Source organism: Lissotriton helveticus, chromosome 10, assembly GCF_964261635.1.
Source record: "Lissotriton helveticus chromosome 10, aLisHel1.1, whole genome shotgun sequence".
In the NCBI taxonomy this organism is placed as follows: Eukaryota; Metazoa; Chordata; class Amphibia; order Caudata; family Salamandridae; genus Lissotriton; species Lissotriton helveticus.
In genome coordinates this window covers 295,786,130-295,799,844 of record NC_136071.1, presented here as the reverse complement: position 1 = coordinate 295,799,844, position 13,715 = coordinate 295,786,130, and the positions used below count along the sequence as shown (strand labels likewise).

Here is a 13,715-nt window from a genome sequence, read left to right as displayed (position 1 = left end):
GTCAATGAGGTAATTATTGCACTTAAATGAAGACCCTTTCAGTAGAACCCTGGTCATGATTGTGTCACCATCTATAGATGAACCTGCTCATTACAAATGTTTTGATAGGAGTTGTGGTTCTCCCCATCCCAGTTTCCTGGAATTTTAGTCCCTATTTTTAAAAAAAGTTGATGGGTACCAACCCAGCCGCAAACGTCCAATTATCTTATTGGATTCTACAACTAAGAGTCCTTCAATCATGCTAGGATCAGTGGGAGGTAGAACAAAACATCATATCAGAGGTTCAGTTTGAGTTCCAACCAGGAATAGGCACGGCTGAGCAGGGAATTATTCTTTATTTGCTAACTGTCAAATAAGTCAAGGCCAGGGGAGGGATTTTACATCTAGCCTTTATGGAACTCTCCTGTGCCTTTGACCTGGTCAACTGATCCAAATTTGGTCTTATAATGGAGAATATATCCCCTTGTAAATGTGCCTCATAATTAACACACTCACTTATGTTTGATGCCATAGGCAGAGATCAAGTAAGCAAGTAACCTCCCAGAACTTGACATATGGGTCTTAATAAATGCTGCCTATTCTATTAAGCTAGTAAGGGTCAAAAGCAAAATCTGCCCTGAAAGATTTGATCCTCTGTTATGTGGATTACATTGAAAACGTTATAAGAAAAAGAGTAGGGCATAGACTCAATTTGATTGCCAAAAATGTCTAACAAGTCGTGTCTTTCCATCTGCCACTTTGGGATTTTAAAATTCGGGAAGTCTGATTTTTTTGGTCATATGGTGCTACTTAAAATCATGTTGTCCTCAAGGTTGATATGTTTTTGGACTTTTTTCAAAAAGAAATATACAATGTTTTCAGATGATTCTTTTTGAAAAAGCAAAAAAGCCTTTAAACCTTGAGGACAACGTGATTATTTAAAGTGTGACCATATGACGTCAACAATCAGACTTTTTAGAATTTATATAAAAATTGTGTATGCTTTAACAACGCAGGCTTATCTCTGCAGTTGCTTTCAACTCACTGAGCGATCTTAGCATCCCAACTTCATAAGAGGGGTTTCTATACTTTTTGCATAACATTTCTGCCTAACTAAATATCTTATGCGTATTGTACCCATGCACACAGAATTTAGTTCTTACATTAAATACTGCAGAAGACCAAGAAAGTTCTCAATTATGTATGGAACTTGATGGGTGTACCTAACATGTTCCTAGTGAGCTAAGAAAACACAACTCCATCACCGTTAGCATCCCAAAAGCAGAGCCTAACATCTGTGGAAAAAACTATACAACAGGTCTCACTCACCCTACTTCACGTCATACCTACATACAGGAGGAACTCATAGACGCATACTAAAGCACCCTTTTCTGATTTCGACCAGATAGCTACTGTTAAAAATCACATTTCATGTGGTGCCTGAATTCTCAGGCAAACATGGTGCAGGGCAGTGCAAGATACGGGGAAGTGGAAAATACAGTAAGGGGTTAAACTTGCAAGCTGTCTAGGAGAGACTGTGGGAGGGGTCCAGAGACTAGAGGAATGAGTGAGGGTAGGGAAGGCTATTTTAGAGCAACAGAGCACGTGGAGGGATTAATTACTCTCATTGGTGACTTGGAGACTAAGGACCTGATTACAAATTTGGCTGTGCTGGGTCCACCTCGCCGCTGCACGGCCAAACCAGTGGTCGGATGCCTGCCAAAATACAAGTGTAACTCCTGTCTGGGAGCCTTTTTTTTTAAGTACACACAGCGGTGCCTTGAAAATGAACACTGCAATGGGAACGCCAAACACTGTTTCTGCACGGCATGGACTGAAAAGTGCTGGAACTGGGGTGACAAATTAAAAAAAAACATTTGATGGACAGAATGCAGAACAATGTCATACATTCACCCCAGTACAGAGATTTGGGCCTAAATCCATCGTTTTTTTGCTCACCATGCCATGCACACAGAGGGACACATGTTGTTCCCCCCTACATGCACCCCATGGTGCAGAGGAACAAGGGTTCCCTTTAGGGCCCCGTTTTTTTCCTCTCTGCCGGGGTTTTCATGGAGGAGGAAACTCCATGAAAACCATGGCGGAGAGGAAACTCATAATATGCTTGGCAGGACAGTGGTGGTTCCGCTAAGCATATTGATGCCTCCTAGACCGCCAGACTCATATTCAGGCACTAAAAAGGACTGATTCAGAAAGGTAAGCATACAAATGTGTATACGTTTATGCTTTTTCAGTATTTACAAAAGTGCATTTTAATAGTAAGTTTTCCCGCAGTCGGGCGGAGAACTCTGCACCCAAAACGATAGGACAGACTTATCATTTATGTGTGGAGTTTTCTGCCCCAACTGCATAGTCCCTGCACTCGTAAACATACTATTAAGTTGCAGTTTTGTGAATATTTAAAAAGTGTAAACTTACAGGAAGGTGTAAGTTTACCTTTCTGAAGCAGGCCCATAGTTATTTACTGAAACACAATTCTATTTTTGACATCTCCACTTAATTGTTTGATCCAGGGCAACATACTGTTATAGTCCTGTCCATAGTTTTACTTATCTGCCAAACAGCGAGGTCACAGTTTTTTTTTAACTGTGGGTATTTATTTACTATTGAACATTTTTATATAACACATCTGCACTAAGGAATTAAGTATTCCTTACCGTAAAAATTGGTAAATACAATCACTGAAACAATAATGACAAACTAAGTAGAGCATTCACAGTCGCATGTCAGAATATCTATAAAAATATTGCATAACATGAAGATCATGGCCTAAATATAATTTACATATTTAGGGCTCCAGTGGATGAGAACATATTTCTATTATTGATTCCAATTTGTCAATATTTTTGTAAACAATATTTAGTAGACTATATTTTTGTCAAATGATATTTAGGCAACACTATTATGGCACCACAATGCCGTAGCAAATAAGGAACGAGCTCTGGGTTTACTTAGCAATCTGATCTTTCATATGAAAGTAGAAGGGGTGATTTCTTAATTTCGTCCTTAGCAGCAGGAGTGTGGCTAAAGTTTGTCACTCTTCATGGAGTGAGTGCTGTATAGATGTAGCAGCAGCTAAGGACGTTTAGTTCTGCTCTTTAGAGGATTTAAATGAATATAAGAATCCATCATTTATGTGTTTATGCAGGTATCAAGACATAGACAAATGCTGCTCCTAGATGCTGCTCCTAGAAAAATGTTGTTCATGGGAGTTCTTTGTCTGCTTGAGATGTTGGGGAAGTTTATTAGATACGCTGGTCTGTTTAGATATATAGCACAAGCTTGTGTGATCTCCAGTGGGGATCAACTGTCTGATTTGCAAAAGGAGCTGGGGAGTTCACAAAACTGCATTTTAACAGTAAGGTTAGGAGTACCCAGTGCCTTGAGACCCTTATGGGTGAGTAGTAGCGCTTTACAAGCCCCTTGATTGATTGGGAAATTTACATTGCAATTAGTTGTGGGTACTTGTGCTAGGCGACCCTTCCAGAACAAAAGATTTGACTGACTGGCCACTTTTCAAAAAACTTTTTAAAATTTGTGTACACAGAGTGAGATTAATAGTTTGGGCAACCTTCCACTGCTTCTGAAACTATGATGGATTTGCACATTTTAGGCAAGTTACTATTTTGTAGAATTCAAAGAATGTTTACCATAAACCAATGTACCATGCTGCATGGTTCCTACTCCATAAAAACACCTTATGGTAAGTCAACAACAGAAAAGCCATTTTCGCAGCATTGCAAGACTTACCTCTTTAAGGCAAGTCATCTGACCTGGTATTCTTGAGTGGGAAAAAGCAGTAAGGGCCAGATTCACAACGGTAAACTTACACTTACGTAAATTGCACAAATCGTAAACTTACAAAAAAGTCTATGTTGAATTTTGTAAACCAGGCCCAATGTGTCGCCTACACGCTGGGCGAAAACAAGACATTGATTGTTTTGTTTAAACCTCTGCTTTCGGGATCTGTTTTTGTAGAAAAAAATGTCTGTCTCTCAGGCTCCAATTATTCAGTAGGTCAGTTGGCTGTGAACAATTTCTGTATAGGCTTTAGCTCTTACAGTGAAAACTGTCATGGGAATCTTGAAATATGGTCAGCGAGTCGAGGCACAGGTGATAAAGGTGGTAATCCCATCATCATGCCAGCTGTTGTCCACCCTCCTGCTATACTTTCTTCTCAGATGATCAGGTATGCATAGTGAAACAAAGTATTAATAATGAAACCAGTGGTATTACTAACTTGCCTTTCTCCAGCTCCACCACTAACTGGCTGAAATAATGAATTTTGAATTTGGCACCCCTCATTGACTCTGACTTCCCACCATCTCCTCCACTTCTTTTGAAAATAATAGAGGCATTTCTAGTCTTAAAATGATACCTAGGAGGAAATAATATAAAAAATATTTATTTTATTTTGGCTTTTTAAAAATATCTATCTTTATTTTTATTTGTTTTACTCTTTATGGAATTTACAAACAAAATAGTTGGTGACATTTTGCACTCGGCAGCAGCATACGATACAGCGCCAGAAAAAACACAATAACAGCACAGTATAATAACCTTGAAATGAGAAATGGAATAATAACATTGACTGGTACAGCAGAACCTGGACCTCACAGCCCAATTATATATTCAATATTGTCAAGGCTGCAATGGCAAGTAACTCCGGCAGTGGACCAAGGTCTGTCCAGGCAGGGCTCCAACTCGGCCCATTCCTTTCATACTTTATAGTGCTTCTGGGGACATCCCCTCACTAAGGGGGTCATTAGTATGGCGAACAGACTGGAGTCCGTCCGCCATCCTGTTGTAAATTGGGACCGTCCGCCATGCCTGCGGTGGTCCCGCAACACAAATTAGTATGCGACTGCCACCATGGTGGTCGCATTCATCCTTTTAACATTGCGGCGGGTGCTGCTGACAGCTCCCTCCCCCAACACAATGGGGGCCACTACAGTCCCCCAAATCCATTTCCGCCTGTCTTTTTGCGGTAGGATGACCGTTGCAAAAAGATAGGCGGAAAGGGATATTGTAATCCCCGCTGCGGTGCATTGATGCCCTATGTTTTGGTTCTGCAAGGCGGGTGGAAAAGGACCTCCTTGCGGAACTTTAGCGGACTGTTTTTGCGTCAGCCACAGTCTGATTTGGATTCCCACCTGAAAAATCGAGGTCCGCTGGCGGTGGCGGTCCTTCTGCCATCGTAATGAGCCCCTTAGTAAATTGGGAGCTCCAACTGCATGCAATAATCCATGCCTTCCAGGCTCTGGCAATATCTTTTTTGGCAACATCAATCCCAGTCACAGCAACGACTTCTGATATTGATTTCCGCCCAAGTCGTCAGTGATATGTAGAAGAAAGAGTTTGGATTCCCTGGGGATAGGCCAGCCCTGCACTTCTTCAAATCAGCCTAAAACCCCGTTCCAAAAGTGGGAGAGCCAGAGCAGTGCCAAAATGTATGGCAAAAGTCCCTGTATTTTTCATCACACCACAAGCAATTCCCCGCAGCCACTAGGACCATGCGGTGCAGCCAAACTCTAATGAAGTAAACACAATGGAGCAGTTTGAGCTGTATCAATCAAAATTAAGAGGCCATTACCGTCTCTCTAGGTGCCTCCACTGCCTCTCCCCAATCATTATCCTCTGGTGGACTCAGGTCTCCCTCCCACAGCGACCGCATATCCACCGGACAAGGAGCTATTGGGTATATCGATGACTTCTTGATATTCACGTGTAGCTCAGAATAGGTTCCAAAAAGTTGTAGCATTTGAAGCACCCTGGGGCTCGATGACTCTGGGTGTTCTAAGAATAACAGAACATCGACCACGTACAGCAAAATCTTGTTGCTTACAGAGGTCCACTGAAAACCCCATAACAACACGTCAATCTGCACTAAGGCCGCCATGGTCTCAATTGCAAGGGCGAGCAGCAAACGTGACAATGGGCAACCCTGACGAATGCCCGTGTCACCGGAAGCGAATCTGACACCCCCTGACATGCACCCTAGCCACCAGTCCAGTGGATAGTAAACACACATACCCGATGAATCTGGAACCGAACCCCATGCGGGGCAAGCAGGTGAACAGGTATGCCCAGTCCACTGCGTCAAAGTCTTTTTCTAAAATCAATGGAAAGTAGAGACCGGTGACCCCAATAGTCCTTACTCATCTTGATTGCATAATGCACTCAAAGTATATTGAGATGCGTAGCCTAGTTAGGCATGAATCCGGTCTGGTCTGGATGGATCAGGCAATTAATAATCCTTGTTAAATGGGTGGCCAACATGTTAACCCAGATTTTTGCCTTCTAATTTAAGAGGGAGATGAGCTGAAAGTCTTTACAGTGCATACTTTCTGTGCCGGGTTTAGACATTATGACTATTTCCGCTGTTCTAAGATCCAAAGGGGGTGCGTCCCTTCCCAGGGCCTCTTTGAATACCTCTATTGGCAAAGGCTCCTTCTGAGGCCACACAAAGCACCAAAACTCTGTCAGGAAAACATTAGGCCCCGGCACCTCACCACCCTGTATTTGTGCCAAGGCTGCACACAACTCATCACAGATGACATCGGACTTCAAAGAGTCCCGCTCCTCTTGAGGCATACAAGGCATTGGCAGGCCACACACAAAAGTGCAGAGATCTGCGCAGGGGCTCGGAGGATCTGCGCTGTACAGTTCCTTATAGTAGGCTGCAGAGGCCTGCACAATGGACTCATATCTTTATTTTAATGTTATGATAAATAAATATAAATACAATTTGTAATCTTCATACATAATATATAAATATAAACATTTTCTTTTATGAAAAAATGTTTTACTTAATAAATGTTTTACAAATAATTTAAATTTAATATGTTCAAAAAAATGAAATATCTCGTTCAAAGTTTTTTAAATAAAAAAGTAGCAATAACACAGTTTTACTTTTTTTAAAAGTTTAAATAACTTTTATAAATTTCCCTGTACTTTGCTATAGGGAGTTCCTCTCCCATCATGGAGGTTTCCGCCACATGTGCCGAACTTAAAATACGGTCTTAAATTTACTATTAGTGCTTCTTTATCAATGTATTTGACATTTTTTCAGACTCAACCCCCTAAAGTGAGGGGCTAGGAAACATGTAAGTTTACACGTTGTAGTAACATTAAACAATTGTTTTAAAGTTACTACAAAGTGTAAGAATACATTTGCACATATAGATTTACTCATGTGCAAAAATGTATCTTTGTAAATAGCCCCCCATGGTACCCCAAGTTGGCCCACTGTGGGTACTTTTCCAACACCAGTGGTCCCAGAAATATTGAATTTTAACAAATGTTAAATGAGTTTGTATTAGAATTTTGTCCAATCTCTGGATCTCCAATTGACGTGTTATAATACAGTCTACAACTGCAGATGGTGTCAAATGTATTATCTGCAAACCAGGAGCACTCCTAAAGTTATGTGTTGGGATTCAGTTTGCTTTCTGAGCGATGATCTGTTTGGCTTTGGGAACAATCATTGCACCACTGAGATACCCCCATGATTACACCACTGAACTACCCTAATGAAACCCGAGCTGCAAGAAAACTAGAGAAAAATATATAACACCCATAGTTCAAGAGTTATATTGTTGCAACCATTTGATTGAAACAGTGACTTATTCATCATGCATAATCCTCAGGTTTACTAGCAGACAGAATATTTGAATGTATAAGACCTTCCCTGCTTGAAGTAAATGGTTGTTATTTCTCATGCTCTTGGTTTGATGTTCTGATCACTAGAGATGTTTTTGGTTGTATATAATCTGACTCTAGCAGGTGCTGACAGCTTCTGTTTTTCTTTGGTGTACCCCCTAAAGAAATCTTGATATCCTTTCTTATAATTACAAATCAAATGTATGAATGAGCATCACATTTATTACAAGTGATTACATTATCATTCTCTATTCGATGTAACAGCAATCTTCTACCTCCTGGAGAAAGTCCAGACTGCTGAACCTACTTACACTTCAGGGAGCAACAGTACAAAGGAAGCACTTGGTTATCTAATTGGAAGGCAATACTATCTGAGATACTGATAAACCAGTGATAAAAGACAGTAACTAGCAAAGATGCTCTCAAGTTACCTCTGACTGCCCCATGATTCAGAGAAAATGACATGCAATGAAGAGGATACCCAGTTCCTCCTGCAAAGTAAGGTAGACCACCTGACTGGTGGAAACAGCAGTTTTGATCCACGTCCTGAGTGTATTATCGGTGGCTACATATCCACATACTTCTTTCAGTCTGTTCAGCATTGACAGAGTATTTGCCATTTGAATGGCTGCTTCGAGGAAAATCTCATAATTTGAAAAACATTGCAAACGTATCTTTTCTCTAATTGTCAAAATATGGTAGAGGGTTGTTACTATCATGCAAAGAAAACATCATCAATATGAAATTGGGGATCTTACAATGGCTGTGTTTCTCAACATCCACCTCCAATTTTGATAACTCTATTAATTTAGTTATGTTGAAGAATTTTGGGGTCCCCCATCTTATGTGGTGCATCCAAATCCCTAAATTGCCCAAAACAGTTATGTATAAATTGCCTAGTTGTGGAAAAATAAAGCGTTCATTGAATAAAAAATTCCCCAGTCTATGAAGAGACTCCATTGTTCCATTGTCAATCCCTCTCTGCTGCTCTGACTGAAGAAACAGTAGAGAAATGCAAGGATTTATCTATCACAGAGGTAGAGGATTTTTTTAAGGGACCAGGCAGAAATAACCGAGGGCCCTTTTCTTGGGAAAGACATCTCATGTGTATTCTCATTTTTTATGTACACCAAATAATCCTACCCTGAAAATGGCACTTTTGGCTTTTTGGGATGGCAAGATGACAGGGCAATATGATACGGGGGACCTTATACTTATTGCAATGCAGATGGCCCGATCCCTGATTACCACTTATTGTAAATCAATCTCTGCTCCTAGGCTGGCGGAATGGGGGGAGTGTGGAATGTCAGCAAGCGAGAAGCCTGGTACTACACTGGAGTTAATCGCTCCTTACAATATCACAGGAGATGAAGGAAATGGGTCTGGAAGGAGTAGCATATTGGTCTCTAATACAGTTTTCAATGGTATTGATAGAGGCCAAGGAGCATTGGAGATAGCTGGACACTCTCACTTTTAGGGTTTCATCTTTTTGCAGGTTTAATCATGTTGGAATCGGCATGCAGGATTAGCACTTTAGTGGAGCACAGGCACTTTTTGATGTATAGCACTTTACGGTGTACAGTGATTGGTGACTGAATTGAAGCACTGTCACTATAAGCACTTGTAGGAGGAGTAAAGGAGTTTGGTTCAGATAGGCTTGTATTTATTTGATTATTTGGGATGAAAAGTTTTTTTATGAGCAGTGGAGGATGAATTAGATTGTGTACTTAATCAATTTTCCACGGTGGAAGAACGCTACTATAAGTTTGGGACGACATATTTTGGGATTTTACCTTCCCTGGAACAACTGCACTTTAAGGAAGCATGGACACTTTTTATTGACATTTAGCACTTGAGAATGTAGACGAATAGGGACTGGATTGAATTACCAATATTATAAGTATGGGGAGGAAGAGAGAAAGGATTTAGAGTTTTCTGGATTTGTATCCAAGAAATTATTTGGGAGGACATTTTTTTTATCATGAGCCCTATGTGTACGGAATGATGTAATTTGCCATGTATTTATCTCTTTGTTTGAGTTGATTTTTTTTTTATTATCAGCCCTATACATTCTGATTGATGTATTTTTTCATTAATGCTTCTTCCTTGGAATAACTGCATTAAAATAATAGAACGATTTAAAAAAATCATTATGGAGTGATGTGCGTTTAATGGCAGCACGCATTTTGTACAGACGACTTTAGACTGACAAGGAGGATGAAGGTGTGCAGTGTGTTGCTGGGAAGGATTTATATTAACATTGTTATATTTGTAATGTCGGAGATGCTATTGTTAATTATTCTAAAGAAATGATAGCCATTATTTTTGAAGATCTAAAGAAAATTCTATGGTAGACCGTCCCAAATATCAACTTTTTGTTAACCATCAAATTTTATTTATTTTTAAATACCCTTTATAGCTTTCTAAGTAACTTTCAAAAATGGTTTGTAGAATCTATTAGTGATGTTATATGCACATGAGAAACACTTGTTCTGTATCAATTACTTTGATTACATGTATTTCCCCATTGAGAAAATGCAGAGCAATATCAGATACTCTCATGACAATGTAAACAAAAAATGTGCTAATTCTGATTAGTTAAAAATAGGCAGATTGCTTTGGCCACCTCCACATATGCGTAGTGAATCAATGTAATCTTACCATATGATCCTCCTCGTTCCAATGGATTGTACAGGATAGTCTGTAAAACAGTTTTCCCCCAATGAGATGGTATATTCAAAATGCATACTGTTCCTATGGGGAAAAAATGCATTTCTAAAAGAGTTAAATATAGTCTATTCATCCGTGTTTTTGTATGACTGGACTTCTTCTATTTTCGCAGATTGACAACAAAACAAAAAAACTAACGTTTCCGTTCTGTGGGATTCCTCCAGTTCCTTGTCACTGCAAGGTGGTGCAGGTGATTGAGGCACCGCCAGAGCTTAAAATCGACAGTGTGCAAAAGGTAATGTTCATTATTATATTATTTCTTTCATTAAGTTCTATTTATCTTAAGATGGCCATGTTTATATGAAAATGCATAATGTACCATATCAAGTGTTTGTGGAATATTGATACTATGCTCTTGCTTGATATGTTCCCCCACTTGCTGCTTACACCACACATAACACACCCACCATTCATCAGCTTCTGATTCTCAAAGTTTTGCTGAAAAGATTTCACTATAACCACCACTCCATGCTATCTTGATCCTGATGGTGTCTTTCTTTTCCATTGTTTTTATTAGACGTTTGCTGCACACCATAGGCATGTGCAAAACGAAGAACGTGTGCCTGATAAAAATGTTCTTGCAGTACGTTGATGCTGCTTCCTCATTTCCTGACAACCTCTCTAGACTTTGAAGGTGTACTAGATCTGAGTAAATCACAGGCACAGCTGGTTCAGGTAAGAGCAGTGGGGTGGGAATGGGGAGGGGCATTGGGGAGGCAACAGATGACGGATTAGGTCAAATAAAATAAATAAAAAAATAAAACCACTTACCAGGTGCATGCTGCATAACCAAGTTGCCAATGTGGCGACCGCCAGGTAAGTGGTTTTATTATTTTTTTAATTTTATTTACCTACTCCATTGTTGACTTACCTATGCCCGCCACAGCCCCACCAAACCGCTCTTACCTGAACCGGCTGCACCTGGTAAATCACTTTGTGAATGCTTTTCTCTGCATCTCGTAACATCCAGGGAGACCACAAGAACCTGATAGTATCCTCATATTATGGATGTTAGGATGGTTGATGTTGGGTATAGACTCTAATTGAGCTACAATGGAGAAACCCAGGGTGTACTTATAGATCAAGTTTTTCAGTATCAATCAATCAGGCAAATTTATAAAGCGCGTTACTCACCCGCTAGGGTCTCAAGGCGCTGGGAGGGGTCTGTTACTGCTAGTATATCAAGAGAAGAAAAATGTCTACATAAAATGAATCTAACTGGAACTAATTACCTTAGTCACCAGTATATATATGTTACATTTAACAGAACCTCAATTTATCCACATACATAAAGTTAATCAAAATAGAACTACTTTATTTACTCACTGGTAATTCATGCCACATTTCCAGGATATTTAAAAAAGTAAAACCTACATGGAGTGAATTTAAGTATGCCTCACTCATTTTTAGACATCAGTTATCTGGGAAATCTGACATATTCTCCCTACCTTTATCTATTTTGGATATGCATAGCATCGAGTTCAAATGTTTTCCACATTGGTCCAGATAGTAGACACATGTCTTGTAAGGCGTTTCTAATTGCATGGCCTTGGGCTCAAGTGTGTATTTTTAAAATATGCTGCTTATTTGGGGATTCTCAACAAAAACTTGTAGTATTGGAGTGTCTGGCAGACCTTTCTTCTGAGCTAAACAAGAAAGAGTATTTTTGGCATAAAGTAATGTTGCTTAATGCTGGTAACCCTACACAACTTTGCTGCTGCTCATTGTTTAATCCTTTATTGGGTCTATTAATTCCAGAAAATCTTCAGATTGTCCTTATGGTCTTTAAATTGATGGTTGTGTTTTTAATACAACTTTGTTTGGTTCCCTGGCTTTTTTGAGATCCAACAGAATGGTAAATGAGAACCCTCACACTCTAAAGTGTTTGACTACTCCTTAAAGACATACCTGCACTGTGTAACTGAGTGGTGGGGCAAAGGAGAAATACTTTGGCTACAACCCGTCAAACTCCAGACCAACAGATGCTACTGGTATATTGAGGTCACTCCCCCCATGGAACTTGCAAACCTGTGCACAGAATAGCAGGAAGCTGGATGCAGCTCAGGTGTTACGAAGGAAGTGGAACAGAGCACTGGGAAACTAGAACACTGTAACACTGCTGAATCCTGCTTTAATGTGATATCTGAACCACTGTTTGTATTGTTTATATCAGTGGGACAGATTTGTGAAATTCCCCCTTCCTCCCAAATACATCCATCTAGTGTACCTGTAGAGTATTGACATTTGGATTGGTGACACGTGTTGAAGCAAGTGAACCAGACTGTTGGAATCTAGCTGATTGGGCAGAAGACATTACTGGCAACTAACCAGGAGAGAAGCGCTCAGACATGGTGGGGAGCCCAACTGATAAGTTTAACATGGTGCTTCCAGCAAACACAGCATCTTAAGTCACGCTAGAAGCCAAAACAGATGAGGTTGCCGAAGACGTAAATTTTCTGAGAGCAGATCAATCAAAACTATCTGATAGAGTGGCAGAGGTAGAATTGGTATTGGTAGTGAACCACCCAGCAGTAATAGAAGTGCATGCATAATTCACAGATCTGGTGACTAGAATGGAAGTGCTGGAAGCAAGAACAGAAGATTGTGAGGAACATTCAAGGAGGAATAACATCCATATCATAGGTCTCCCGGGACAGAATGAGGGCCCCTCTATGAAACTCCACATAAAACAATGGTTCATGGAATGTGTAGCTCCAACTGGTCTGTGTAAGTTCTCCATGGTAGAAAGAGTGCACAGAGTGCCACCGACCCCACATTAGCCAGGGCTGCCTTCTATGCCAGAGCTATTGAAGTAAAGGGATCACCACCTACAGTTGCTTAGTATGAATGGCCCCTATGAAGTGAAAGGGGGAGAGTGTCCCTCTACCCAGGTGACATTGAGGCAGTGCAGCGCCAAAGGAATACTTTTGTGCATGTCAAGTGGAACTTGAGAGAGCTAGGAGTTAAATATACATTATTCTACTCAGTAGACCTGAGAGTAGTGGATAATAGTGTGGTTCACTTTTCCTGGAAGCTGAGAATGCAGTCATATGGGCTGATAAGTTGGCAGCTGACAGGTATATCACACATGAACCGCCCGGGGGAGGGTCACCTGCCTTGCAAGAGGCAACAAGCATAAGCTTAAAATGGAACAATGTAAACCATATCTAAAACAGGCACAAACTGAGTAGGGCAAACAGTCATTGAAGTGGTGGAATGGAGAGAGTAGAAACAAGACTCACTGAACACTGTTGCAGATTAGGACAGAGTTGTAGGAGGATCGCTGTCTGGGGTGGGGGTGGGGGATGGTGATGTGGAGGAAA

At 40.4% G+C, this 13,715-nt stretch overlaps 1 protein-coding gene across 1 annotated transcript in view; it reads left to right on the top strand.

Moving 5' to 3' along the window:
* The window catches only part of LOC144784001 (uncharacterized), a 1,599,281-nt gene that overhangs the window by 1,448,464 nt on the left and 137,102 nt on the right, over positions 1 to 13,715 (top strand). Inside the window, exon 28 of the mRNA XM_078662713.1 lies at positions 10,505 to 10,627. Within this exon, the coding sequence (XP_078518839.1) occupies positions 10,505 to 10,627 (123 nt within the window). The remainder of the gene's footprint in view (positions 1 to 10,504; positions 10,628 to 13,715) is intronic.